The 27,458-nt window shown below is 33.7% G+C and overlaps 1 protein-coding gene across 1 annotated transcript in view; it reads right to left on the bottom strand.

Annotated features, from left to right (window-relative positions):
- The window catches only part of ABCA5 (ATP binding cassette subfamily A member 5), a 71,585-nt gene that overhangs the window by 25,555 nt on the left and 18,572 nt on the right, over window positions 1-27,458 (bottom strand). Inside the window, exons 6-20 of the mRNA XM_080826725.1 lie at window positions 26,714-26,943; window positions 24,956-25,097; window positions 23,828-24,016; window positions 22,240-22,387; window positions 19,956-20,124; window positions 18,807-18,865; window positions 11,971-12,081; window positions 10,590-10,765; window positions 9,938-10,057; window positions 8,683-8,821; window positions 7,570-7,660; window positions 7,246-7,385; window positions 6,197-6,316; window positions 2,179-2,380; window positions 432-473 (exon numbers count right to left, since the gene is read on the bottom strand). Of these exons, the coding sequence (XP_080682851.1) occupies window positions 432-473; window positions 2,179-2,380; window positions 6,197-6,316; window positions 7,246-7,385; window positions 7,570-7,660; window positions 8,683-8,821; window positions 9,938-10,057; window positions 10,590-10,765; window positions 11,971-12,081; window positions 18,807-18,865; window positions 19,956-20,124; window positions 22,240-22,387; window positions 23,828-24,016; window positions 24,956-25,097; window positions 26,714-26,943 (2,078 nt within the window). The remainder of the gene's footprint in view (window positions 1-431; window positions 474-2,178; window positions 2,381-6,196; window positions 6,317-7,245; window positions 7,386-7,569; window positions 7,661-8,682; window positions 8,822-9,937; window positions 10,058-10,589; window positions 10,766-11,970; window positions 12,082-18,806; window positions 18,866-19,955; window positions 20,125-22,239; window positions 22,388-23,827; window positions 24,017-24,955; window positions 25,098-26,713; window positions 26,944-27,458) is intronic.

The raw sequence follows: 27,458 nt of genomic DNA on the forward strand, positions 1-27,458 counted from the left end.
CAGTTAAAAGTACACATGTTAAAAAGAGAGAGACAGAGAGACAGAGAGAGTGAGAAAAGAAAAACCTGAAAAAAATAGTGTTCGGGAATAGAATTTCTATTCTCCAAAACGATCTCATGACACAACTGGACAGAAAGCCAGTACTCAATGACAAAATTAAAACTTATGAAACTAAGATCAAGTCATCCTGAAACTTTTATGGGTATATAAACTTGTGCTTATAGCTTTTTTAAGAACCAGACATTATGCCACATTTACGCATTCACTGTCCTTAGGGAACTTTTGTTTCCTGCTCTCTGTCTTAACTATTTACTCTCCTATGCTTTAGAAAAGATACAATACAAAAATATATAAGATATAGAGAAGGAAACAAAAATACAGGGAGCTTTTCTTTAGTTTTTAAATATAGTGAAACTTTGAATGACTGATACCTTTGAAATGCCATCCATACCATATTAATTTCCATTGTTCCTCTAGAGAGAGGCAAAGCAAGACATACTATGGTCAGTTATAAGGATCATTATTTGCTATTTGTCAAGTACATAATTCTATTACCTATTCAAAATGCCCTTCTATCTGGAAGGCAGATATCCTTCTGTCTTGTCCTATAAAATATTTGCTACATTTTATATAATAGGTATCATAGCAAGTGGGTAGAGAGAGCTTAGATTATCAGTTAAGCATTTTATAATTTTCAGAAACCCTCTAATTCTCAAAAAATCATTCTTATAAACTGCTGTAAGTATACCTGAATCAGCATTTCCAAAAGCATACTGCATTAAATCCTACCAGTTAATAGGTGTTTTACGTTAAAAAATTCATGATTAAACAGTATTTGGAAACTCTGGATTTAACAAAATTGAAGCAATTTCTTTATGATAGAACCTCTCATGTGTTTTCATATGCTAATAAACAAGTCTTTAAGACAGGAAATATAAGATTTCCTAAATATAAGATTTCCTATTTCCTAAATGCACAGATGGTCAAATGCATATTTGGAATACTTTTTGTTAGGAATTGAATATTTGTGTCATCCTCCCCCCAAATTCATACTCTGAAACCCTAATCCCCAGTGTGATAGTATTAGGAATAAGGCCTTTGGGAGGTAATCAGGATTAGATGAGGTCATGGGCATTGGGCCCTTAAGATAGGAATAGTGCCCGTCTAAGAGACATCAGAGAGCTTGTTCTCTGTCTCCTGTGCATCAACAAAGAAAGTCATATGAGCACACAGCAAGATAATGGCCCATCTCTGCAAGCCAGAAAGACTGCCCTCAGGACCAATTTTGTACCCTAATCTGATTTCCACTCTCTAAAACCATGATAAAATAAATTTCGTTGTTCAAGCAACCGAGTCTATGTTCTTTTGTTATCACAGTCTGAACTAAGACTTTTATTGTTTTTCAGGGAATATTTTAAGAGAGTAATGTTCAATAAACTGAAACATGCTGATTTAAGTAAATATTTTTCTTTTAGTAATGCTGAGACTGGAATATATAAGACAGTTGACTGACATTTCTTTGATACTGACTAACCTAGGGCAAAAAAGCAAATGAATTCAGCATATCTCAAGCACATAACAATATTCTCACTTATTAAATTTTATTTCTACTGCTGTTTTGGATCAAACAAGATCGGAGTGTGTTATATGAAAACAATTAATGTTATGTCCCAATAACTGAAAGTCTAGCACCCATGGGAACCTGAAAGAGGTAAAGCAAAGATGAAAAGATATCATTTTGATCCCAGTTCTACAAGCTATAAAGCTTTCTTTATATTTCCATTTCTTTAACAATACATAGAGATAAAACTTACTCTTCCTGCTGTTTACAAAAGCGGTTATACATAATAGTAATACATACAAAACAATTGCGTAAAATATAATTGCAAAATAAAATTTAGTGACAATAATTCAAAAATTACACAATTAAAGAATATTATGACAGTCCCTCATTTAGATAAGACAAAAAATTCTAGTTAAAAAAAAGTGAAAGCTCTAGTGGTATTCAAAGAAATCGCTACATGCGTAATTCTTTTCTCCGACATTGTGAAGTTATAGTCTTAATCTTACAAAACTACATAGATTTATCTACGTCTACATTTTAAAAAATTAAGATGACAAATTGAATTTGTAGCCTTAAAAAAACAACTCATCAGGCAGGAAAGTGATCATACTTACACTGATCTTACTGATTTACTTTCCCTTTTCAAGGTAAGCAAATGAAACTTTGCTATTGTATACACCTGTTGTTTCCAAAGGCTCATGGTGCTCACAAGAGAAGCCTTGGTTTCAGAAAGAATAAGTAAGCTCTGCTCCATTTCATCAAAAGATTTTGAATCCATTTCTTCCTCTGGTGGCTGCTGAGTAAATACACTATAATCTGTTGGCCAAAACAAAATAAAGACAGAAAATTACAGGATATTCCTTAAAAGAATGAAAATCTTTCTGAGGCATATAAATTTTTTTTTAAGATTTTATTATTTTTTTTATTTGACAGACAGAGATCACAAGTAGGCAGAGATGCAGGCAGAGAGAGAGGAAGGGAAGCAGGCTCCCCCCTGATCAGTAAGCCTGATGTGGGGCTCGACCCCAGGACCCTGGGATCATGACCTGGGCCGAAGGCAGAGGCTTTAACCCACTGAGCCACCCAGGTGCCCCTGAGGCATATAAATTTTAAAGAAGCACACATCTGGTAGTGAGGTCGGACAAACAGAACTCTCATATACTTTGGCAATATTATTAAAACTGAACACACGCATACCTTATGACCCAGAAAATTCTCCACTAAGTATAAATGCAAGGAAGATACATACATAGGTCCACCAAAACACATATACAAGAAAATTCTTAGCTAGTGACCTGTCAAGAATAGCCATTAACTAGGAAGAATCCAAATGCCTACCAACAGGTGAGCACATAAGTAATAGAATAGTCTAAAACAATGAAACTGAATAAACTACTATACAACCACAGTAAGTTTAAACCTTACCAACATATATTAGGTAAAGGAAAGGAGACATAAAAAACATACTATATGATTTTTAAAAGATTTTATTTATTTATTTGACAGAGAGAGGTTGAGAGAGCATAAGAGTGGGGAGGAGGGGGAGAGGGAGAAGCAGGTTCCCTACTGAGCTTGGAGCCCAAGCGGGGTTCCACTCCAGGACCCTGGGATCATAACCTGACCTGAAGGCAGATGTGTAACCAACTGAGCCACCGAGGCACCCCCATACTATATGATTTATTCCATGAGACCAAACACAGATAAAATTATTCAATGAGAATAGGAAAAAGGATAGGTTATTTTTATAGGTGATTCAATTTTTAATAAATGAAAAATAATGAAGAGATGAAAATTGGTTTCAGTATGAGGAGAGCCGCAAAGAAGGGCTTCTCTGACTTAGGTTAAATTTTAAAACATGAGTAAACACTAAAAACTTTAAGAGTGGAATGGAATAATGCATAAAATAATAATGAACCACAGCCTGGTTATCCTGGGACCTTAGCAACTCAACAGTTTAGATGAATGACTTACTTTGTAAGAAGAACCAATCTAAACTCTCTCTACCCGATACAATGGACTAAAACTAAATATTGGGGCTAAAATATTGTATATCACAATCATGGTATTCAGTGAGCACCAATCTACCTTCTACAGAATTTGGTATTTTTAACCTTTGAAAAATAAAACATTTAAAATCAGCCAACTGAAAGCAAGCCGATGTTAGAGGTATATTTATTCTGCATGGTGGACTTAAAGATATACAAAATAAAGCCAGTAATACCTACACTGCACATAGCCTTCTCATCTTTATCCCACCATCCAACTGTACAGACTACTCATTAAATACCTCAAAGTATTTAGCATCAGAGATATAAGCATCTTCTCCATCTAATTCTCTTTCATCACCTGAAGTACTACAAACATACTCACTGATAATGTGTCCTACATCCTGACCCCTAACTTCCTCTATTTCTCCCATTTCCACACCTTCATCTACTCAATTTCACCAAACTGAACACGTGTCTAAATCTGACATCTTGTTCTCTCTCCAATTATGTAAGATCTAAAACTTTTAGGTGAAATTTCTCTGACTACAGTCTGATATCACAACCTTACTATAATCCTGACTTTTGTCCTTTCTCTATGTTCAAGAGAAACAACCTGTTTCCTTCACCCTCCTGCCCCACTACCACCACCACCATCTTGCTAACTTTCAATCGTAAGAAAAGTATCCTCAATTCGCATTCTCACCTTAAACCTCACAGAACTAACTCTAACCTTTACCACACCATTGAAATGGCTACTGTCAAGGTCACCACTGACTTCCACACTACCAAAGCCCTTACTGTCTTCCCTGTTACCAAAACCATCTTTTTTGTTCTTATCTTATTCTTCACAGCAATCAGCAAATAAGTGATCATCACTTCCTCCTTCCTAAAACGTTGTTTTGTCTGGGCTTTTACATCTCCTTTTGCAAAGACAAAAAATGCAATGATGGGTCCTTCTTTCTGGCCCCTCACTACTCAACCTCAGGGCTTGCCTGTCCACTCTTTATCTGTACTGTTTCCCTGAGTGATTTCATCCAAACCCATGGCACCACCTATCTGTGAGTAATTCCAGAACTTAAATCGTCAATCCTAACATCTTCACTCAGCTCCAAATGTGTTAATCCAACTGCCCACACTGTATACCTCCACTTAGAGGTCCAATTAGCATCTCAAACAATATACCCAAAATTTGTGCCGGGATTCCTCCTTTCCACAAACTTGCTCCTCCCCCACTCTCAGGAAATGCCATTCCCAGTTCTCAAGCAAAAAGCTTAGGAATTTTTTTTTTAAAGATTTTATTTATTTATTTTTGACAGAGAGAGAGAGAGAGAGAGAGAGAGGGAACACAAGCAGGGGGAGTGGGAGAGGGAGAAGCAGGCTTCCCACTGAGCAGGGAGCCCGATGCAGGCTCAATCCCAGGACCCTAGGATCATGAACTGAGCCAAAGGCAGATCCTTAATGACTGAGCCACCCAGGCACCCCCTTAGGAATTATTCTTAAGTCCTTCCTTTCCCCGACAACTGACAATCCACCAGCAAGTCATCACCAGTACCAGGGATATAACCCTATTCTGTTTCCCTATTTTCACAACCACCCTAGCTCAAGCCAAGATTAAGTGTAATAGTTTCCTAACGGTCCTCCTGCTTCCACTTCCTTTACAATCTTCTCATTATTTAACAATCGGAATGCATTTTTAATTTATTATTAATTATTTACCTTTTTAAGGAGGGGAGAGAGGCAAAGGAAGAGGGAGAAAGAGAATCTTAAGCAGCCTCTACATCCAGTGCAGAGCCAGACGAGGGGCTCAATCTCATGACCCTGAGATCATGACCTGAGCTGCAATAAGAGGCAGACGTTTAACAAACTGAGCCACCCAGGCGCCCCCAGAATGCATTTTTTAAACATGCAAATCAGATCATGTTACTCCTTTGCTTTAGATCTCTCAATAGCTTCACACTGCACTAAGAAAACAAACCAAATTCTTTTCCAGATATTCGAAGACTAGACATGATCTAGCCCCTGGCCTTCCCCTCTAATCTCTCTTTGGCTCTTTAAACTCAATCCACAGTGGTCTGTTCTCTGTCATCAAACACATCCAACTCATTCCTTAATTGACAGTTTGCAGGAGCACCCGGGTGGTTCAGTTGGTTAAGCATCTGCCTTTGGCTCAGATCATGATCCCAGGGTCCTGGGATCAGGGCTCACATCGGGCTTCCTACTCAGTGGGGAGCCTGCTTCTCCCTTTCCCTCCGCCTGCTGCTCCCCCTTGTGCACATTCTCTCTCTGTGTCAAATAAATAAAATCTTTTGTAAAAAAAAGTTTGCAGTAGCACTTTCCTTTATCTGAAAAGCTTTGAAATAAAATCCTCCCATATTTAGATTTTTCTTGCCATCCAAGTCTTCGTTTATCATCTCAACACAGTCCTCCCTAAAGATGCAATCTAAGTTACCTGCCTCCCAAGAGCACCCCATTATTTCCTTCATAACTCCTACTGCTATCAGTAAATATCTCAATTACTTATTTACCTGTTTCCATCTACTGTTTCTTCCTCTAAAAACATATTTCACATGTTTATATAATTATTCATCTTGCTTACCATCTCTCTGGTTAATTGCCTAAAATTTTTTGTTAGTTTTGTTTTTACCTGCTTGGTCAATTTCTGCTTCAACTTCCAACTTTAAGAACACATCTTCCAAAGTCGTCATTGAAACACCGTAAGAAATTACACCCAAATTTGAATGAGTGTCTAGAGCAGAAAATAAACCTAAAAGAAAAAAAAATGAAAGAATGTTGTGTTGTTAAGCATATCATCATGAATTTCTCTAAAATACTCTTTTAAAATGGGATAGGACTAAATTTACTCTGCTACCACACTAATTCTCAAACATTTTGGTCTCAGAACTTCATTAACATTCCTCAAAATTGCTAAGGACCCAAGGAATGTTTGCTTATAGAGATATATCTAATAGATATTTATCATATTATAAATTAAACCTAAGAAGTATTTTTACAGACAGAATGATAGGCAGAGTACACTAAAGTCGGCTTATGTAGTTCACTCTAGTTAATGAAGGATTCTTCTTTTCCCTAGGAAAAAAATCAATTAAATTAAATAGAAAATCTCTATCTAAATGAGATAAGTGTTATGGGAATTCCACACAACATATCTGCATCAGTAATATCCTTTTGGTTATTGAGAGATTCCCTGAACAGATAAGGAGACTGAGTATGAGTTCCTCATTACAAAGCAGAAAAATAATGCCAGAATTAAAATAATTCAAGGGTTCACCATATTATTATGTCCTTCATTACGGAATCATGAAACTAGAAAAGAACTTGAGAACACATACAAACAACTGTGTGTGTGTGTGTGTGTGTGTGTGTGTGTGTGTGTGTGTGTATACATATTCCCAGGAGGCTTCTGAGCAAATGGAGCAATCTTTCTTGACAACAAAGCAAATACCTTTACTTAACATATTAGTTTCCTGCATAGGGTTTGTAAAAAATGGGGGGTGGGGAACGCATTAGCTTGTTTCTGATTTTCAAAAGTAAAGTAAAGTAGAAATGTAAGAGTAAAGTAAAGCTACCCGGGAACATGTAAATATTACACAAAAATATACAACAAAGTAAATCAAGAAAACCTATTCCTAATGTAAGAGCTTGGTTCAACAATCAGGAAACTGAAAGTAATACCTGCAAATTTGTCCATGTCCTTAAAAGGCAAACTATACACAAGTTGTTGGTCATTCTGTTGTAATAAGGTAGCTCCAGGTATATGTTGTTTAACCAGGGAAGAAAGAGATTCAGTGGCACAGTATCGGTCTATGTACATGCTAGAGAAAACCAAAAGTCATTGTTTTTTAAATAATTAATGAACAACCAAAAGTAAATTCTAAATGTTGAAAGTAAAGTTAGTGCCATAAAAATTGGCCAAAGTACATTATAGCAAATCTGAAATATAGTATCAGTAGATCAAGAATACTATAAAGAATAAAGTCAATCAAGAATGAATGATACCTTAGGCGGTAGCCGATCCCCCATTTACTTTTGAGAAAAATTGAAGAACCAACACATTTCAACATTCCTTGTGATATGACAGCTTTCCTATCTGCAAACAGAAATTTCCATTTCAATTTTTAGGTTAATAACAGCATCTGCATTTCAATTTTTTAAGTCAGTTGGCATTTGTATTTTGTGAACTACCATATAAGACACCAATATCATCATTAAATATCATTAAATACTCACAACTTTATTAGAAAGAAACCAGATTATCACTTCCTGGTTTTTAAATGAGAACACTGAGGCAATAAGAAAACGTATCATTTGGCCACATTTCATATAGCTTATTAAGTGATAAACCCAGACACTGTACCCACACAGGTCCAACTCTGGAGTCTACTTCCTTAATACTGTTTCGAATATCTCAGCCTCTTCCAAAAAAGCCTCACTATTATAAGCATGTTCACAATTTCCTTTATAATCAAATGTAAAAACAACAAAAAGCAACCCCAAAAAAAGTCAGTTTGTTGGGTTTTCAAAATACTTAAAAAAAAACACAAACAAACAACAAAGATACTACTGAAAAAACGAATTTACAATGTAGATTGTACTGAACATTTGCTTCCTTCTGGGAGGTGGAGTTTTCATACATGGCAGTCAGGAGGTGCCTCTATGACCAGTACCCAGTAAAAACCTTGAGCACAGAGTCCCTAATGAGCTTTCCTGGTAGACAACATTTCACATATGTTGTTAACAACTCCTTGCTAGAGAAATTAAGCATATTCTGTGTGACTCCATTGGGAGCGGATTTTTGGAAGCTCGTGTCTGGTTTCCTCCATGTCCCATAAGCCTTTTCATTTTGCTGATTTTGCTATGCATCCTTTCAGTCTTGTGGTAAGAACCTGTAACTATAACTATATGCCGAGTCCTAGTACTTCTCCTAGCAAATTACTGAATCTGAGATGGTCTGCAGGACTCACAAACACAAAAATATGTAATTTTTAAAAAGTTTAAAACACGCAGCTGTGAAAATCACAGTTTCTTTATTCCTCAGGATTTAGTATGTCTATGTCCATCTCCTATTTGGGCCCATGACCTTATCTTTCAAAAATAAAGTTAAAATCTCACCAGCAAGAATATCAGCTTCATCCATGAAATGAGTACTAAACACTGTTACCCGATTAGATTTTCCATATTTCAGAAGATTCCAAACAATATGACGAGAACAGGGGTCCATTCCAGCTGTTGGTTCATCTAGCAATAATATCTGCATGAAAAAGAGCAGGGAACGGCAGAGAATCCTCAAAAAAACTAAAATACATAAAATTTATGGACACTGGGAAACTTTCTCATTTCTAATTATTATTTCTAACAGGAAGCATACTAAATCTGGGCTTTTTATTCTTATATGAGCTAACATAAATTTTTTACACTGTTTGGCAAGTGAATATTTTCCTTGTTTCAATTTTAAAAGACTAATATCAGTAACACGTAAGACATAAATGCAGTAACAATCAGATACATAAACTAAAAAATAAAACACTGGTGGGGGTTGAGAGAAAGATAAATTAACATAAAGCCAGGGGCGCCTGGGTGACTCAGTCATTAAGTGTCTGCCTTCGGCTCAGGTCATGATCCCAGGGTCCTGGGATGGAGCCCCCACATCAGGCTCAGTGGAGAGCCTGCTTCTCCCTCTCCCACCACCCTGCTTGTATTCCCTCTTTCGCTGTCTCTCTCTCTCTCTCTGTCAAAAATAAATAAATAAAATCTTCAAAAGCAAAACAAAAAAACATAAAGCCAGAATCCAGAGTCATCCCAAGCTATAGCAGCAAGGAGAAGTGTAGCGGAATGGCAGGCACCAAGAGGGCTCAGGCTGCAGCTTTCCAGCCTAATCCAAAGCACTGTAACAGATGGTTCTGTTAATACAGGACAGAGAAGAGCACAGAACAGACACATACAAAATAAAATCAGCAGAACAGCGAAAAACTGAACTATTCCTTTGGTTTTCATCTGTTTTTAAATTTTATTCTGAACTATTACAAACATATAGAAAACTAAAGAGAGAATTAGAACAATACCGTTAAAGCCACAACACCAGTGAAATGCAAAAAATCCCATTTTTTAGGCCATATTATCTGCAGATCTCTTTTTAAAGAAATAGAACATTGCAAATATAACTAAAATCCATCCTTTCATTACCTTTTCTAGAAGTAACCACTATCATAAATATGTTTCATCTTTATAACTCACGTTTCAAACCTTATTACTATAAATCACATCCATAATAATGTATAGCATTTTATGTATATTGAAACTTTACATAATGTATTATTGTACGTAAATATACATTATATTTGTGTATAATACATTAATATTTATTTACCTTTGGATTCCCAAGAACAGCAATTCCTAAAGAGAGTTTTCTTTTTTGACCACCACTTAACTTTTTAGCTTGATTATCTTTGATAGCCTGCATGTCTAAATCCAGTAAAACCTTCTGCACCTGTAAAGTGAAAACAATGTTATTTTTTAAATTATATGATTTGCATAATTATCAATATTAATTTTTAAGTGTCCTGATTTTAATATCAACTTAAAAATGTTCTTTTAGTACAGACTTTAATTTTGACATGTACTCATATATAATTTTGAAATAATAGATAAAAAGATTGCTGATTGATAGGTCTGTTTTACTTTTGTGACTTCCTAGGTTGTGGTGAAGGGATCAGTTGGAAAGCTCTATATGGCGGTGGGTGGGGGGTATGGAGGAAATGAGGCAGATGTGAAAGGCAAGGAAAGTTTGGAAGAAAAGAAAAACCTATATTGAGAAGCTAGAATCCTCCAGATGAAACAAGGACAGTTTTATATGTGCTAAAATATTTACTCCAAATTCCACCCAATTCTTTATAATAAATTTCTGTTTATTGGCTCAGAACAGGTTTTTATTTAGATTTTCATGCATTTTTTACAACAGTTATTACAAAAAATTAGTAATTCATAAGGAATAAAGAAATATTTCTATATGAATGACATACCTCTTGTATTACATTATTGGCTGGTATTCCTTTGATTGAAGCCAAAATGGATAAGTTTTCTTCTACTGTCAAAACATCAAAATGTATATCTAACTGTGGACAAATGCCAATTATTTTTCTTGCTTCAAACATCTCATCTATTTCTGAGACTCTGTGTCCATATATAGATGCAAATCCTAAAAGCAAGATATATATTTAAATTTATACTAACTATATTAAGTATTAAAAAGCATATATGCCTTAATATACACTAATAATTTAGTTACTTGTAAGTAGTAAATATATAAGGTATGAGCTACAACAAACCCTCATTTCCATTTGATTGGTGATCTGCTTCCACCTTATTTCCAACCTCATTTTCCTTCATTTTCAGGTGATATTATTACATAGTGAAAAGAGCAAGGAATTAGAGCTTAACACTAAACATAATTGTATACTGGTACATTATTTACACTTATATTCCAGTAGCAATTTGCCTTCATTTCCAGGCATTATTCAATAGTGGAAAGATGAAAGAAACTAAGAAGTTTCCCCTGAGAAAATCAATCTGAATCAATCTGAATTCCAGCTTTTCTCTTCTATAACCTAAATACCAATATATCCTACTTAAATTTAAGAACTATTAAACCAATATGATAAGATATGGAGAATTATAACAAAATCATAAATTCCTATTAAATGTAAGCTATTACTACCATCATTAAAAAGTGACACAATTAGGGATAAGCAAGAAAACAAAACTAATTTCAGAAGCTAAATTACATTTTAAGAAATGCAGATTCAATACACGGAAATTCAGTCTTTCTTAAAGTACAGTATTTACTGTACTGCCACTCTATTAGGTTATTGTGGAAATACGGAGTTACCATATTAAATTCTCACCTATGGGGCAATCACATACAACAATTATATGTTACGGTACTGCTCTTACAATTCTATTTTAGGAGATGGTGTTGATATTTATCATTCTTTCCTTTTGAACTGTTGCTGCATATTTAGAAATCTGTACCTACAATCTAAAATATCTATAGGTCTCATTTAATTTCCAATTAATTAGTGACTTATCCTTCCTTGAAAATGAAAAATACACACAAATATTTGACAAAATAGGTAACAAAATCAGATCCTTTTACTTTATTAAACATTTAAATTGTATTTTCTACTGAAAAACGTGTAAAATGAAAAAATAATAAAACACATTTACAGGCACTGAGGTTGGTCTCAATTCATTGAAAAAAATCAACACGTTTAGATAAATCAAGGATAAATAATAAATGACATATATTTATATAAGTCAAGGATAAATAATTATTTTGTGGTACCTTGGTTAATAACACTAATAAACCGAAGCAAGAGATTTTTTAAGTCGGAAAACTCTCACCATCAGAAGGCGGGCATAGTCCACAAAGAATATTCATCAATGTACTCTTTCCTGTTCCACTGTGGCCAAGTAATGCAGTAATCTGACCCTCATATATGTCAAATGACAAATCTAATTCAGAAAATAAGAAGACTCAAATGTGATTTTTATTTCTATGGAGCTATACAAAGTAATACAAAATACTGGAATAATCAAAGTAATCAGTGAGTTTAGATAGATTTAAAGTTATTAGCATATTTAACAGCATAATACTTGAATACACAAAACATTGGGGAGGGTTTCTACGAACCCACTCTTGAGACTTTCTAAGATAATTAAATAAGGGACAAACAAAAATTTGTTCCCAAGGGTATTAACAAGGTTAAACATTGGCAAAAACCTAGAAACTAACCAACAGAATGGGAATAGCTGAGTAAATGCTTGAGAAATTCAATTTAAATAAAAGAAACATGGGGAACCCGGGTGGTTCGGTTGGTTGGGCATCTGACTCTTGATTTTGGCTCAGGTCGTGATCTCAGGGCCGTAAGACAGAGCCCCACATCCCGCTCTATACTCAGTGGGGAGCCTGCTTGAGATTCTCTCTCTCCCTCTGCCCCTCACTCACTTCTCACTCTCTCCTCTAAAAAATTAAATAAATAAAATGAAGAAATATCACTAGATGGATGTGTCAAAGATTAAAGGATAAAAGAAAAGGATCTGAAATCCCAGCTTTAAATCACTGGAGACCCTGCTTTTTGTTTTGTTTTGTTTTTGTTTTTGTTTTTTATCGTAGACCCTGCTTTGATGATGACTTGGGATTCTGAGTTATCCCTAAAGCTTCAGGCCAGAAGCAAAAATAAACCCTCTCTGGAAGAAGATCACATCATCCAGAGCATCAAATAATCTCTATAATTCTCATATGCGATACACAGCGCTCAGTCAAAAACAACAAGATAGGAAATTGCAAGATCAAAGCCCAACAGAAAAGGCAGGTCACAGAAACAGACCCAGAGGAGATTTAAATATTGACACCATAAGATTCTAAAACAACCATGCTATCATGCTCTCAAGAGAATGTTGGCAAAGAACTAAAACTATATAAAAGAACCAAGTGGCAAGACAAAAACTGGAAAGGGTAAGTGAAAAATATTTCCATACGTATTTAATCAGGTTAGGCGGAACTACAGGAAATTAGTAAATGACAAGAAATGTCATAAGAAAATACCTAGATTAACGCACAGAGAGAGACAAAACAATAAAAAATTCAGAAAAGAGAATAAAAGGCAACTGGGATAAAATGAAAAGTCATAAACCTGTAAAAATAAACCTAAGGGTAGAGAAAAGAGAAAACAGGACAGAAGCAATACTGAATTAAAGAAATGGCTGAGAATATTTTTAAACAGAAGAAAGACATCAAGCCAGAGAGACAAGAAGCATTTATATACCCAAAGTGGAATAAATGTAAAACAAATAAACACCACCAAGGCAAGTGGCAGTAAAACTCTTGAAAACTAAAAAAAGATCTTTAAAATCAGTCAGGGTAAACATATATACCAACAACAGAGAAATAATAAAACTAACAGCTATCTCTGCAGCCCAACAGTGGAAATAAGAAGACAAGAGATTACATTTTAAACTGCTGAAAAAGGGTAACCGTCAAACTAAAATTATGCATTCAGAGAAACAGGCTTCAAAACTAAAGGTGAAAGAAAGATATTTGCAAACAAAAACTGTGAAAATGTATCATTGGTAGGCCTGCATTAAAGGAAACAGCAAAAACATCTTTTTCATACACACAGAAAATTATCCTAGATAGAAGATCAGAAATGCAGAAAGTAACAAAAGTAAATGATGTGGTAAATATACAGGTAAATATAAATGGAACAGTCTTTTAAAAAACAATGCTAATAACATTATCTCTGGTTTAAAATGTACGTAGAATTAAAATACATGAAAACAACAGCATATAAGTTGGAATAGGGATAATAGGGATAAGTAAGGATAAAAGTAAGGTCCGGACTTCCTATTCTTGCTTTACTATTTTACAAATATTATAAATTAGTAATATTTATAAGTATAATTATTTATATTTATATATATTATATATTTGTACATTTATATTTATATATTTATAACTTATAAATATATATATTTATAATATATTTATAAGAATATATGTCATGGGGCGCCTGGGTGGCTCAGCGGGTTAAAGCCTCTGCCTTCGGCTCAGGTCATGATCTCAGGGTCCTGGGATCGAACCCCGCATGGGGCTCTCTGCTCAGCAGGGAGCCTGCTTCCCCCTCTCTCTGCCTACCTCTCTGCCTACTTGTGATCTCTGTCAAATAAGTAAATAGAATCTTAAAAAATATATATATATATATCTATATGTCATAATATCAAGAGTAATTTCTAAAAAAGGCATGTATAACTAAGAAGACAACAGAGGGGATATGATATTTGGCACAATAAAAAAATACTCAATTGCTTCCAGTTCAACTAGCCTACTGAAGAATGAGAGACCATAAAAAAAAGGCAAATTATGTCACCTACAGTCCACTAGACCAACTAACCTATTAGCCAATTATGTGCCCAGATCACCATCCAATCCCAGATAATCCATGAACTGAATGAAGAACTCCCCAGGCAAACTGGAGATTACATAGCCATAGTAAAATAATGGTTACCTTCAGCCACTGAGTATTAGGATTAGAGCAGAAATAGGTAACTGATTCCATAACAAGAAGCTAGAAGTAGAATAAATTAAACCCAAAGAAAGTAGTAATAGAGAAATAACAAAGACAGTAACACAGCTCAATAATCTACAAAGCAAATACATGATACAGAAAACTAACAAAGTCAGGTGCACCTCAGTAGCTCAGTCATTTAATTGTCTGACTCTTGGTTTTGGCTCAGGGTTGTGAGATCAAGCCCCATGATGGGCTCTGTGCTTAGTGCAGAGTCTGTGTGGATTCTCTCCCTCTCCCTCTCCAGCCACCGTTCACGTTCTCTCTCGCTCGCTCTCTCTCACTCTCTCAAATAATAACTAAAATCTTAAAAAAAAGAAAAACTTCAAAGTCAAAAGTTGATTCCTTGAAAGATTAATAAAATTGACAAACCCACTGTAAAGCAAATGCAATAATCACAAATTACTAAATGAAGAGGGAACATCATTACAGATTCTACACACATTAAAAAGATAAGAGATTATTATGAACAACCTGTAACAATCAATTAATTTGGCAATTTAAATGAAATTTAAATTTCAAATTCCTTGAAAATAACTCACCAAAACAGACACGTGCTGAAAACTTATAAACTGATTCTAATGTATTTCCATGTAATTCTTTTTTTTTTAAAGATTTTGTTTATTTATCAGATAGAGATCACAAGTAGGCAGAGAGGCGGGCAGAGAGAGGAAGGGAAGCAGGCTCCCTGGTGAGCAGAGAGCCCGATGCGCGGCTCGGCTCGATCCCAGGACCCTGAGATCATGACCTGAGCCGAAGGCAGAGGCTTTAACCCACTGAGCCACCCAGGCGCCCCTCCATGTAATTCTTTACATGAGAATGCAAAGTGCCCAAAATATAATATTTAAAGTTACCAAGACTAACTATAAAGCTACAATGGTTAAAACAGTTAGAACCAAGCATAGATAAATAGACCAGGGAACAAAAGAATTCAGAAGTTAAACCACACATTTATAATCACTTGATTTCATTTTTTTTTTTTTTTAGGAGGGGGTGGTGGGCAGAGGGAGACAATCTAAAGCAGGCTCCACACCCAGAGCAGAGCCCAAAGCGGGGCTCAATCTTACAACTCAGAGTTACTTGATTTAATTTTTAAAATAACACTACTGAGATATGGTTGACAAGTAATAAACTGTACCTATATCAAACAATCTTCTAAATCTTCTAAATTTGACACGTGTACATAACCATAAAACTATTACCACTATCAAGATAATGAACATATCTATCTCCACAAAAAGTGCTACTTTAAATGTCTCCCCCTTTTGCCTGTTCTACCCACCTCCACCCATCTCCAGATAATCACTGATCTGCTTTCAGTCTTTCACTAAAGACTAGTTCTGCCTCCTCTATAATTTTATACAAATTTAATTATATACTATTTCTATTTTATTTCTGGCTTCTTTCATTTAGCATTATTATTTTGAGATTCATCCATGTTATAGCATGTATTAAGAATTCATTCCTTTTTTTGCTGAACAGCATTCCCTTGTATGGGTATACCACTGTTGGTTTGTGTATTCACCTACTGATAGGCATTTAGGCTGTTCTCAGTTTTTGTCTAATAAATAAGGTATGGTAAATATTCATAAGTCTTTCTATAAAGTTATGTTCCTGGCCAAATACCTAAAAGCAAAATGGCTAGATCACATTATAGGTGTATATTTAACTTTTTCAAATGCTGTCAAACTATTTTCCAAAATAGTTGTGCCACCTCACGTTCCCTCCAGTAGTGCATGAGTTCTAGCTGCACATCTGCACCAACACTTGGTATGATTCAATTTTAATCATTCTACAGTGCTGTGTGGGAACAGATGGTAGCTATACTTGCAGTAAGCATAGCATAACATATAGAAAATAGTAATTTCAATCATTGTACTAAATATGTAGTGGTATCTTAATGGTTTTCATTTGCATTTCCCTAATAAGTAATAATGTTGGACATCTTTTCATGTGCTTATTTTTTATCCTTATATCTTCTTTGGCAAAGAGTCTATTCAAATATTCTACCCATTAATTGGGTTGTTTCCTTATTACCAAGTTTTGAGAAATCTTTATATATTCTGGATCGAAGTCTTTGATCAAATACATGATTTACAACTATTTCTCCCAGGTCTGTATTTTGTCTTTTCATTTCCCTTACCAGGGTCTTACAAAGAACAGAACTCTCTTTACTTTTTATAGTCCAGTTTATCAATTAGTTATTTTACAGTTTATACTTCTGGTGCCATATCTGAGAAATTTTCATCGAACTCAAGGTTCTAAAGCATTTCTCCAATGTTTGCTCTTTTTGAAGTTTTATTGTTTTAGGTTTTACAGTTAGGTGTATGACCCATTTTTTAGTTAGTTTTTGTATATGGTGCCCAGCACAGACCAATGCTCACTTTACCTAACTATTTCAACAGCAATTTGTTTAAAAGTCCATCTTTTCTCTAGAAGTTCTCTTTTTACCTCTGTTGAAAATCAGCTATATGGGCCTGTTTCCATGTTCTCTGTTCTGTTTCACTGATCTATTTTTCTGTCATTTTTATACCAAAATTACAATGCCTTGATAATTGGAACATTTATATGAAATCTTGAAACAAGGTAAAACTAGTTCTCCAACTTTGTTCTTTTTCAAAGGGGTTTTGAATATTCAAGCTCATTTGCATTTTCATGTAAATTTTAGAGTCAGTTTGTCAAAATATACAAGAAAGAGTCTAATAGGATTTTTAATTGTGTCTGACTATACTTAAATTTGAGTAAAGTTGACATCTAACATTGAGTCTTCTCACCCATGAACATGGTATCTCTCTCCACTTATTTACATATTAAATTTCTTTCAGCAATGTTTGTTTTTTTATTTTTTAGGGTACAAATCTGTTACATCTTTGTCAGATTTAATTACAGATACATTTTCCGATACTAAGATATATACTATTTTTAATTTTATTTTTTAATAGTATATAGAAATATAATTGATTTTTCCATATTTATCTTATATCCTGTCACCCTTGCTAAATTCACTTTTTAGTTCCACTGACTTTTTTGTAAATCTACTCAGATTTCTTAAATGGACACTCATATCAACAACAAATAAAGTTTCCTTGCTTCCTTTCCAATTTGGATGCCTCCATAATACTGGTGAGCCATATCTTCTCAGCTGAAGGCCTACAGAGCAAAAACAGGTTTCCCTAAAAAGACAGAATTCTTCCTCAAGAGTGCAGCATAGATTTCCTAAGTCTCCAGCCTGACAGCCTATCCTATGAATTTTGGACTCAAGGCTGCAACTCCAGCTCTTGCCTCAGTTTCCAAGCTGCCATTCTGCCCTACAGATTTCCGACTTGCAGGGTCCCACAATCATGTGAACCAATTTCTTAAAAATAACTTCTTCATTCCCTCCTTCCCCTATCCCTCCAGATCACCTGCTCTCTGTATGTATGTGTTCCTATGTCTGTGTGTGTATAAGTTCTATTCCTTCTGAAGAATCCTGACACATTGTTAAGCATTCTACAAATCTCAGGATAGTTTCCACAGCAAGTAATTATCAGACTCAAAATGTCAGTAGTACTGTACTGACACTGAGAAACCCTGTGCTAGGTCAAAAGGGAAAAAAAATAACACATATATACATACATAATAATAAAACAAAAAAGGACATATACTTGTTCAAATAGTTGAACACTGTTCTTTCTTTTTTCTGTGTGTGTGTTTTTTGTTTTTTTTTAAGATTTTAGTCATGAGAGACAGAGTGAGCGAGCACAAGCAAAGGGATTGGAAGAGGGAGAGTGGAAAGTAGGCTGCCTGCCGAGCAGGGAGCCTGATGTGGGACTGGATCCTAGGACCCTAGGATTACAACCTGAGTTGAAGGCAGATGCTTAACCAACTGAGCCACTCAGGCATCCCAATAGTTGAATATTTTTCATCTTTAATAGATAGTACTTTTTCCTTTTACTATTTTGATGCTGTTAATTTTATTACGAATATTAATCATAAATAAATGAAAGTAGCCCTAAAAGAAAGAGAGAAAATTGTGGTAAAGAAGTTAAATTTCCCACAAACTAAAAAAACTAAGCAAATTATTTTCCAATTTGTACTTTACAATTATGGACTGAATAAAGAAAAGCTACTTACTTCTCAAAGCCTCCACATTTTCACCTTTTTTTCTGTATGTCTTCTGAATACCACTGATTCTGAAAAACACCATTTTCTACTTAAGTATTTAAAGCATAGGGATGTGTGTTTCCATATATAATATTTTTATCAAAGCAGTCATATTTAATAGGAATAATAATAAAGTACCTTTCTACTAAAACAATAAACCTAAGAGAGCTGACAATAATTATAAAATCACTTTAAAGACCATAGAAGTATATACTCCTCTCCATTTTAAGTGTCATTCATTCATTTTTCTTAACAAGCCAACTTCTAAAAATAAAGCACTTCGCTCAAGGAATTTATAGATTTCTTTTCATTTTTGATATTTTCCTATTTATAATTTATCAAATACTTGTTACATCAGTTAAGAGAGATTAAAAACCAAATGCTATATTTCACATCAGCACACATTTCAAACTATCTGTAATGTGAAATGGTTCTCTCACTCTACTTTAAACGTCTTAAATCACTTTTTAAAGAATGAATTGTTTCGTTAACCAGTTCAAAATTTGCCCTTGAGAAAGCAGACCATTAGCCCACTTTTATATCCTAAGTATTTGGTTCTTCCTTGCTTTTATCTTTCTCAAATTTGAAAAACACTTTTTCTTCCATTTTTCTTTTTATTTCTTTTCTCTTTCTTCTTCCTGTTATTTTTTACATTTGGTTTTGATTCATCTAGCAAGGTATAGTAGTGAATTTCTTTGGTTCATAGAAATTTCTTTGGTTCATAATTACCTCACAATACCCAAAGATCTATGAAATTAACAAAGGACAATATACAATGTAGCCTGAATAAAATTATAAAGTTAATATTTATTCTGTTTCAATCTACATAATGGAGCAAATTTGAAAAGAGCTTAATTGTGAAATACTAGGTTTCATTACTTCTAAAAATTTCCATTGAAACATAAAATCTCAAACCTAGCACATTACTCTAAATGATTACGAAGAAAATAAGAACTTAAAAGAGAAGTAGCCCACATTAATACTGTTTTAAAAATCATGAGATCTGTACCAACTCTCTTAAGATGTAGTATTTATATACATTTTTTTAAAAACAGGATTTAAATGTAGCAGTTTCCATCAATACTTCTTATACCTAAATTGCCAATGATTAAATGATACCTTATGGCTTCTTTTCCCATAAATTCTGAAGAAACAGGCTCAACAATTTCACTAAAACTAATATTCCCATTAACATTGCCTTCCGATAACTCCTTATAATTTCTTTTGCTCTTTGACCAATATGATGGCTTTAGAAAATAAAAAGATGATCTCCGTAAGCCAAATTCCCCTGAAAAATAAAAAAACTTTATCATAACAAATTATTTCTAAAAACCATGTTTTAAATCATTAAAGCAGTATGTGAAACATATGACCTAGATCTAAAGTTTACATATAAAGTATTAAATCATCATTGTGTGAGAAATGTTTTATTGACAATTCTAGTCCATAAACAGTTTGAGATACTTACAGTGCATGAGAATATAAAGATGCATGAAATGCATTTTCCATTCTAAAGGAACTTATGTCTTTATGGGTACACTATAACAAGTGACTAGAACACAATGCAGAACATGAAGCATGTCATACATGGTACTAATAAGAGTTCAAAAGAGGAAAAGTTTATACCTAGATAGGGAACATATCCTGAAGGCTTAAATGTGTCTCATCTTAGAGAGTCAATGAAAACAGCTAATATTTAATACTTAGAAAAGTGGATGTAGTTCATGAAGAAGACCTTTTTTTCTTTTGAAGATTTTATTTATTTATTTGACAGAGAGAGACAGAGAGAGAGAGCACAAGTAGGCAGAGCCCCAGGCAGAGGGAGAGGGAAAAGCAGGCTCCCCAGGATCCAGAGATCATGACCTGAACTGAAGCAGCCACTTAACCGACTAAGCCACCCAGATGCTCCATCATGGAGAAGCCTTTTTAAAATCAGGAGAGTAACATAGCAACAGGAGAGGCAAAGAAGACTTAGACATGGCAGACAGTGATGGTTGCGCACACAGTATATATCCATTTTCACCTCTTTCCCCACAAAAACCGATACTTCCCATTTTTTAAAATATCCACTCCTCTTGTAGATGACCACACCTGATCTGATCCCAACTACAGAGAAGATCCTAACTGATCTAATCAGTACGTGGCACGCTCTGGTGACTGTTACTGCTCCAACCATAGGCATGTAACCAATTAGACAAAAGCAAACGTTTTAGGTAGGTAGGGGAAAGATTCACCCTCCCTCTTCCCCTGGACACGAACAAAGAAGCATTCCACGGCAGCCATGAAGAGAGCAAACGTGTCAGACTCAGATACAGGTGGCCAAAGCATGGACAGAGTGGGTCCCTGATGGCATAGTTGAGCAAGACAACCAACTCGGAGTCTATCCTATCTCTCTGGACTTCCTTTTAAGTGAAACAGCCAATTTCCTTCTTGTTTAAGTCAACCAAAATGGTTTTCTAACTAAAAACAATCTAACTGATATACTGGAGCTGTGTTTAAATAGGTACATAGGATGAGTATAGAATACAGTAAGGAGGGAGAGAGTAAAAAGGGATTAAATATATAAAAGTATTGTGAAGGACATTAATACATAAGGAGTTTCTATTTAATTCACTAGGATATGCCCAGCGAGGTGATTTTGGAGCAGATGATTAACTTGATTAAAGGGAATGGTGAAATTTTAGACAGACTGAAGGCAGGTAATGAGATTAGAGGTATTACAATGCTGTAGACTAGTGCTGCCCAGCCTATCCCTCTGCAGGGATGGAAATGTCCTCTATCTGACTGTACAATATAATAACAGCTACTGAGCAGTCGAAAGGTGACTTGTGCTATCGAGGAAATGGACTGTTAATTTAATTAATTTTAATTAATTTAAATTTTAAAAGCCACTCATGTCTAGTAGTTACCATATAAGTGCAGGTCTAGAACACAGACAAAAGTATAATGAGGAACTCAAAGGGGAAAGTCAAGGAAGTGTTAGATGTTTTAATAATATTTTGAATCTACAGGACTTGGCTAGAGATACATGATAGGTAAGGAGAATTAAATGAACTACATAAGGTGAAAACTATGAAGTTACAAGATTACTTCACAGTTTTGTACCTTAGAGGGTAAAATAGTCAAATACTTTAGCCAAGAAAGACTGACACAGGGAAGGACAGAGATAAATTCAGTTAAGGACTTAATGTTTTCAAAAGCAAACTCCTCTTTTTACCAGAATCTCCTTATGTTCACTAGTGGTTAAGACACAGGTACAAAATATATTTATTTAAAATTAAGTTAAAAGCCTGGACAACAAATATGATCGGGTACTCTGGCTAGAAAAAAATATTTAAATTGATGCTATGTGAGCAAAAAAACTAAAAATCTTTAAAACAAAATCTAATAACTACCTGCATACCTGGAATGACTTGATCAAGATAGATAGCCAAGAGGACATAGAATACACTATTAAGTGCTAGAATGATAATAGTAATAATTAGAGGATATGGGCCTTCAGCCAAATTAGAAAATAAAGCACCTTCATTAAAATCTTCTAAGTGCATGACCTGAAAAACAGAAACACAAACTTTATTATATAAAAATGATAAAAATAACTGAAAGCTAACACCAGAGTTACTCATTATATCCAGATTGGTGGTAACCAAACTGGGCCTTTTAACAGATTAAACAATCTACCAAGTTAGTATGAATTTACAAGGAAAACAACAGAAACTTAACCAAAATATAAATTTATCACAACAATCCATTTCAATCCTTTTTAATGTTATGTTTCTAAAACTTGTTAAAAGGAGTATACATCCACTCTTGGGGCTTTTAATTCTGATGCAATGACTATCAAATGAAATAACAATAAAGTATCCAATTAACACTAACTGATGCAAAACAAATGGTCCATGTGGCAGTCAAGCAAATTAAGTATTAGAGGATAAAATTATGATCAGCATCCTTTCAATGCTGAAAATAGGAAGGCATTCTGATTTGATGAACACAACCATTACATTGTTCATGGTAGATATATACAAGAGAGCAGAAAGAAATATACTAGAGGCTGAGGCCTCATTTAGGTCCTAGATCTGCCATCAAGTGAATATTTAATCACACCACTCTGGATCTCAGTTTCCTCCTCCATGAAATGGAAGATGGGTTAAATAAACATCAAAAGTCCTTCCCACAATCAACAAAACTTATGAATCTCTAATTCTACCTCTCTAAGTTGAAGGAGAACTCAATGGACTCTTAAAATGTTTAAACAACTGTTCTTAGGTCCAATGTAATTAAAACTTGTTTAATGCAATGCTCATAAACAATCTATCTTAGATCTCACAAATCAGAATATTCTATCTAGTCAACATGAATCATCTCTTATATTAGTAATTATATTTTCTCTTTATACATTAAACAAATTTATGTTTTATTATATAAAGCAATTTCTCATAAGAATTTTTCACTTAGAACCTGACTGCCCCTGTAAAGACTAATTTTAGAAATAAATGAATATAAATATTATTTAGGTGAATGACAATCCCATGAACCCTAAAGCAGTAAAATCTACCAGGTCTACTTATTTCACTAATACAGTCATGAAAATTTGTTTTGCTCCACAACTTTCTGCCAGGTACACATCTGAGATAAATTCACAAAAGGAGCAATGTAACCAGGCCATAGAGCAATCCAGATTACCTGATGCTTAAAACAACGATATCTAACAAACTGAATTATTGCAGTGAAATAGATTATTGAGACACACTAACACATGGAGTAGAAAACTTATAAACAATCATGTAAATGAAAAACTTAGAAATGAAGAAAATGTAAATAAAACCCAGTAAAATGTACTCTAGTATTCAAATAGGATTACTTTCTCATGTGGACATTTTAAAATAATTTCTTCACAAATCCAGTGTAGTATGCATTGTAGTATAACAGGCTGCATGGAATTGGAGGAAAAAAATATTTAGTGAAAGCAAGATGAATATATTACCTACCTGTGCAATACCAATCAAAAAAGTACACTGACAGAAAGGACTGAAAAGCCACACTAATGATTTGGGAAAACTTTCCATGAAGACTATCAAAAGGCCAACAAATCCAAAAGCCACAGTGACTAAAAATTCAACTATTCCCACATGTTTTGATTTTTTAAAAAGAGGTGTCAGCATTAAAGCAAAAAATATCTGTAAAATATAAATATTAAGATTAATGCATTGTTCATATACATTGGTATGAAAATAAAATTAATTTTGCTTGTAAAAGAACAAGTTATTTTCATTGGAAAATACACTCACTGAAATACTTTCTAAATGCCATCTATGGTAAAGTATTTTATTTTCATGTAAATCATGATAAATACATAACAAAACTTAAGATGACAAACATTAAAAACTACAATTTACCTACATAATGCAAACTTCTACACTATAGAAACCATAAACAGTCACGTGTTTCTGCAGTTAGATATATATATATATGTATATATATATATGAACAAAACAATAAACCAACCAGCTTTTAAACAGAGAACCTATCTTTTAAACTCAATGTGTTAATAAGATGCAAAATCAGTTAACTGTATATAGAAGTCTGAGTTGTTTGTAAATCATCATGTTAAAAAGCAAGGTTGATCATCAAAAAATTTAATCGGTATAGCATAGGCACATAAGCCAATCAGAATGGAAACTGGAACTACTGGAAACAACAGCTGCATTCAGCCAATATACCAATCAACACTGCCAAAGAGCTATATTTACAAAGGCATACCTTTATAAATCATCACCCTATAACATAAATTAACTTGAAATAGTCAGGATTTCATGAAAACAAAGGGTTTGAAAAAACTCTAGTACTAGACAATCTTAAGTATACACATAATTTGATTATATGAATAGTAAAAGACTCAGAAATTTGTATGTGAAATACGTAATATGAAAACAAGTTAAATTTGAGACTATTTTGTACCTTTCCTAAAAATCTAGAGATAAAATGATGCTATACACAATTCATTTATCAGTAACCTAGTAACAAATCAACTATAAATTAACCAAAGAATAATAATTCGCTATATTAATCAACTACCTTGACAGTTCTTTATTCCCATTTCAAGTTAAAATACTCACAGACGATAACCCATACAGGAAAAAAAGTAGAAATATCACAACACAGCTACTTTGAGGGAATAACGAAGAAGCTGTTGCAATGACTGCCATAAGAAGGGACATAAGAAAAATCAAACTTGTATACAGAAGAACCCAGGAAAGCCTAAAATGAGAATATAAACATATTTATGGTTACATACATAGGCTTTAACAATTAAAAATCATTTCAAACAAAACTTCAGCTTTATTTTAGCAATTTTATTCTTAAAATTGCTTATTCTCTCCTATGTATGTTCATTTACTAAAAACTAATGCTCTTACAACTAATTAAGAATACATTAGTTAAGTTAAAGATAAAAGTACAACCTGATATAGAGGTAAAATAGTGATTATCTTTTTAAGAGTCAAAAAAAACTTCACAAATTAATAGCAATTTATGACTAATTTAAATCTAATATTCTGAAAAGTTCAATAATGTACAACATTTCTGATTTTCATAAAATACAAAAGAGTCTAATGACAATTTTCTTATGCCCTGGGATATAATTAAACTTCCAACAGCTTTTGGTACTTTAAAACAACACTAATCAACTAATCAACACAATCACTAATAAACAACATACTTACTACATTTATACAGTGTAAGATAAAGATCAACAACGGACTCACTATATTTACTCAAAATTTCTTCCCAAATCAGAGTTCAATGGAATTGCTACAGTATTTGGGTTTGTTCGTTTTTTTAATGTAAGCAGATCATAATCTATGTGTGCTACCATAAAAGCAATGAAATAGGACTAAAAGATACCTACATTACCAAAACTGACTCTCCATCATTTTACAGAGGCAAAACGGAGGCACTAAGAAATTGATTTGCCTAAATGCTTCCAACTACCACTTCCTCACAAATCACTTTAATAATTTATTGCATCTTAAAAACCAATCACTACTCAAATAACAGGAAAAAAAAAAACACGCAAAGAAAATACATTATACACAATGACCCCATTATGTAAAGTGATATTATTAAAGTGTTATAATTAATTGTTGCATTGGACTAAATGGAATAAAATTTTATAAAATGGACTATAATAGCAACTCACATGCACAGTATTAACTTTTCTCCCAAAGTGAGGTCAAAATAAATTTTCCTACTACACAGTGGGAAAAGTAAGGAAAATTCACTCAGAATTATTTATAAAAAGTCATGCCTCTATAACATCATCATTATATAAAATTACTGACCCATGAAAGCTCACTTGTGAAAACATTTTTCAAATTTGCTTCTCTATAAACTATTTTGTATATTTTCATCTTAATTCATGCAAATAACTTTTTTCCCAGGGGGAAAATCCCACATACCACATACGCAAACTTCAATCATTTTAATTAAATTTTTAATAAATGCATATGATATGATATTGGGGGAAGACTATAACACAATTAATTCCTAACTTTCCAAGATCTTTCATGTTCTAGACACTGAAATACAAAGAACACACCTCATCAATTAAGACAAAATGTGAAATAAAATTTAAACAGTTACATCAACATCAGTTTTTCAAATCCCATTTCCCTTATGGGTTTAAAAAAAAAAAAAAAAGAAGCCAATATATTGTTAAAGCTTATTATTGCCTTAGTCTCATATTCCAAGACAAAGGCAATCATTGCAAGTAAAAAGGATCAGTACCTCAACTTGAGCGAAAAACAAAATTACAAACTGACGATCTTTACAATCAATTATTAATCACACTAAACAATGAACTTGTAATAACATACCAAAAGGCAGTGTCATGAAGTCCCATTATCTTTAAAAACTCCTTTAACTTTTTCTCTTTTTCTGCTACGATATGAATTGCCAAAAAGTATCCAAAAGGTGAAAATGCTATAACTAGGTATATTAAAATTACTCCTCGGGGAAAGGTATCTATCTCAACCACAGAAGTTTCTCCCATAATGACAGCTCTAGTTGACTCCAGTTCCTTCCAAAAGGAAACATTGGTCTTCAGCTAGAATTGGAAAATAAAAATATAATCAGTGAATTTAATGCAGGTAGTGGCCCCCACTAGAATGTGACAATTACACTCCCAAATTTAGTATAAACCTATTACAAATACAATTCTCAAAAACCACAACTGAGATAAAGTAACTGACTACAATATCATGATATAGCATACATTATTGCTTTTATTCATTCTGGAAGTATACCATAAAGTCCGTAGTTGGGAAGTCTATAAATTTTGATGAAATAACTTGTCGAAGAAAATAAAATGGAATAATTATCTTCTTAAGCAATTATACACATCTTAACAAAAATACGCATTTATAAAATTGAGAATTAAGGAATGATTATAGTACCATGAAAGACTCTCTTTACAAAAATTTTTTTAAATGGTATGTTCTATTGTTTTAAGATCTATATATGCAGCATATATAGACAGAATTATAAAACCTTAGGCCATATGATACTTCTACCTTGTCTAAAATAATATGTGCTCTGCTTATCCATCCAGTGTGGTCTAGG

This window comes from Martes martes (genome assembly GCF_963455335.1).
Source record: "Martes martes genome assembly, chromosome: 16".
Taxonomy (NCBI): domain Eukaryota; kingdom Metazoa; phylum Chordata; class Mammalia; order Carnivora; family Mustelidae; genus Martes; species Martes martes.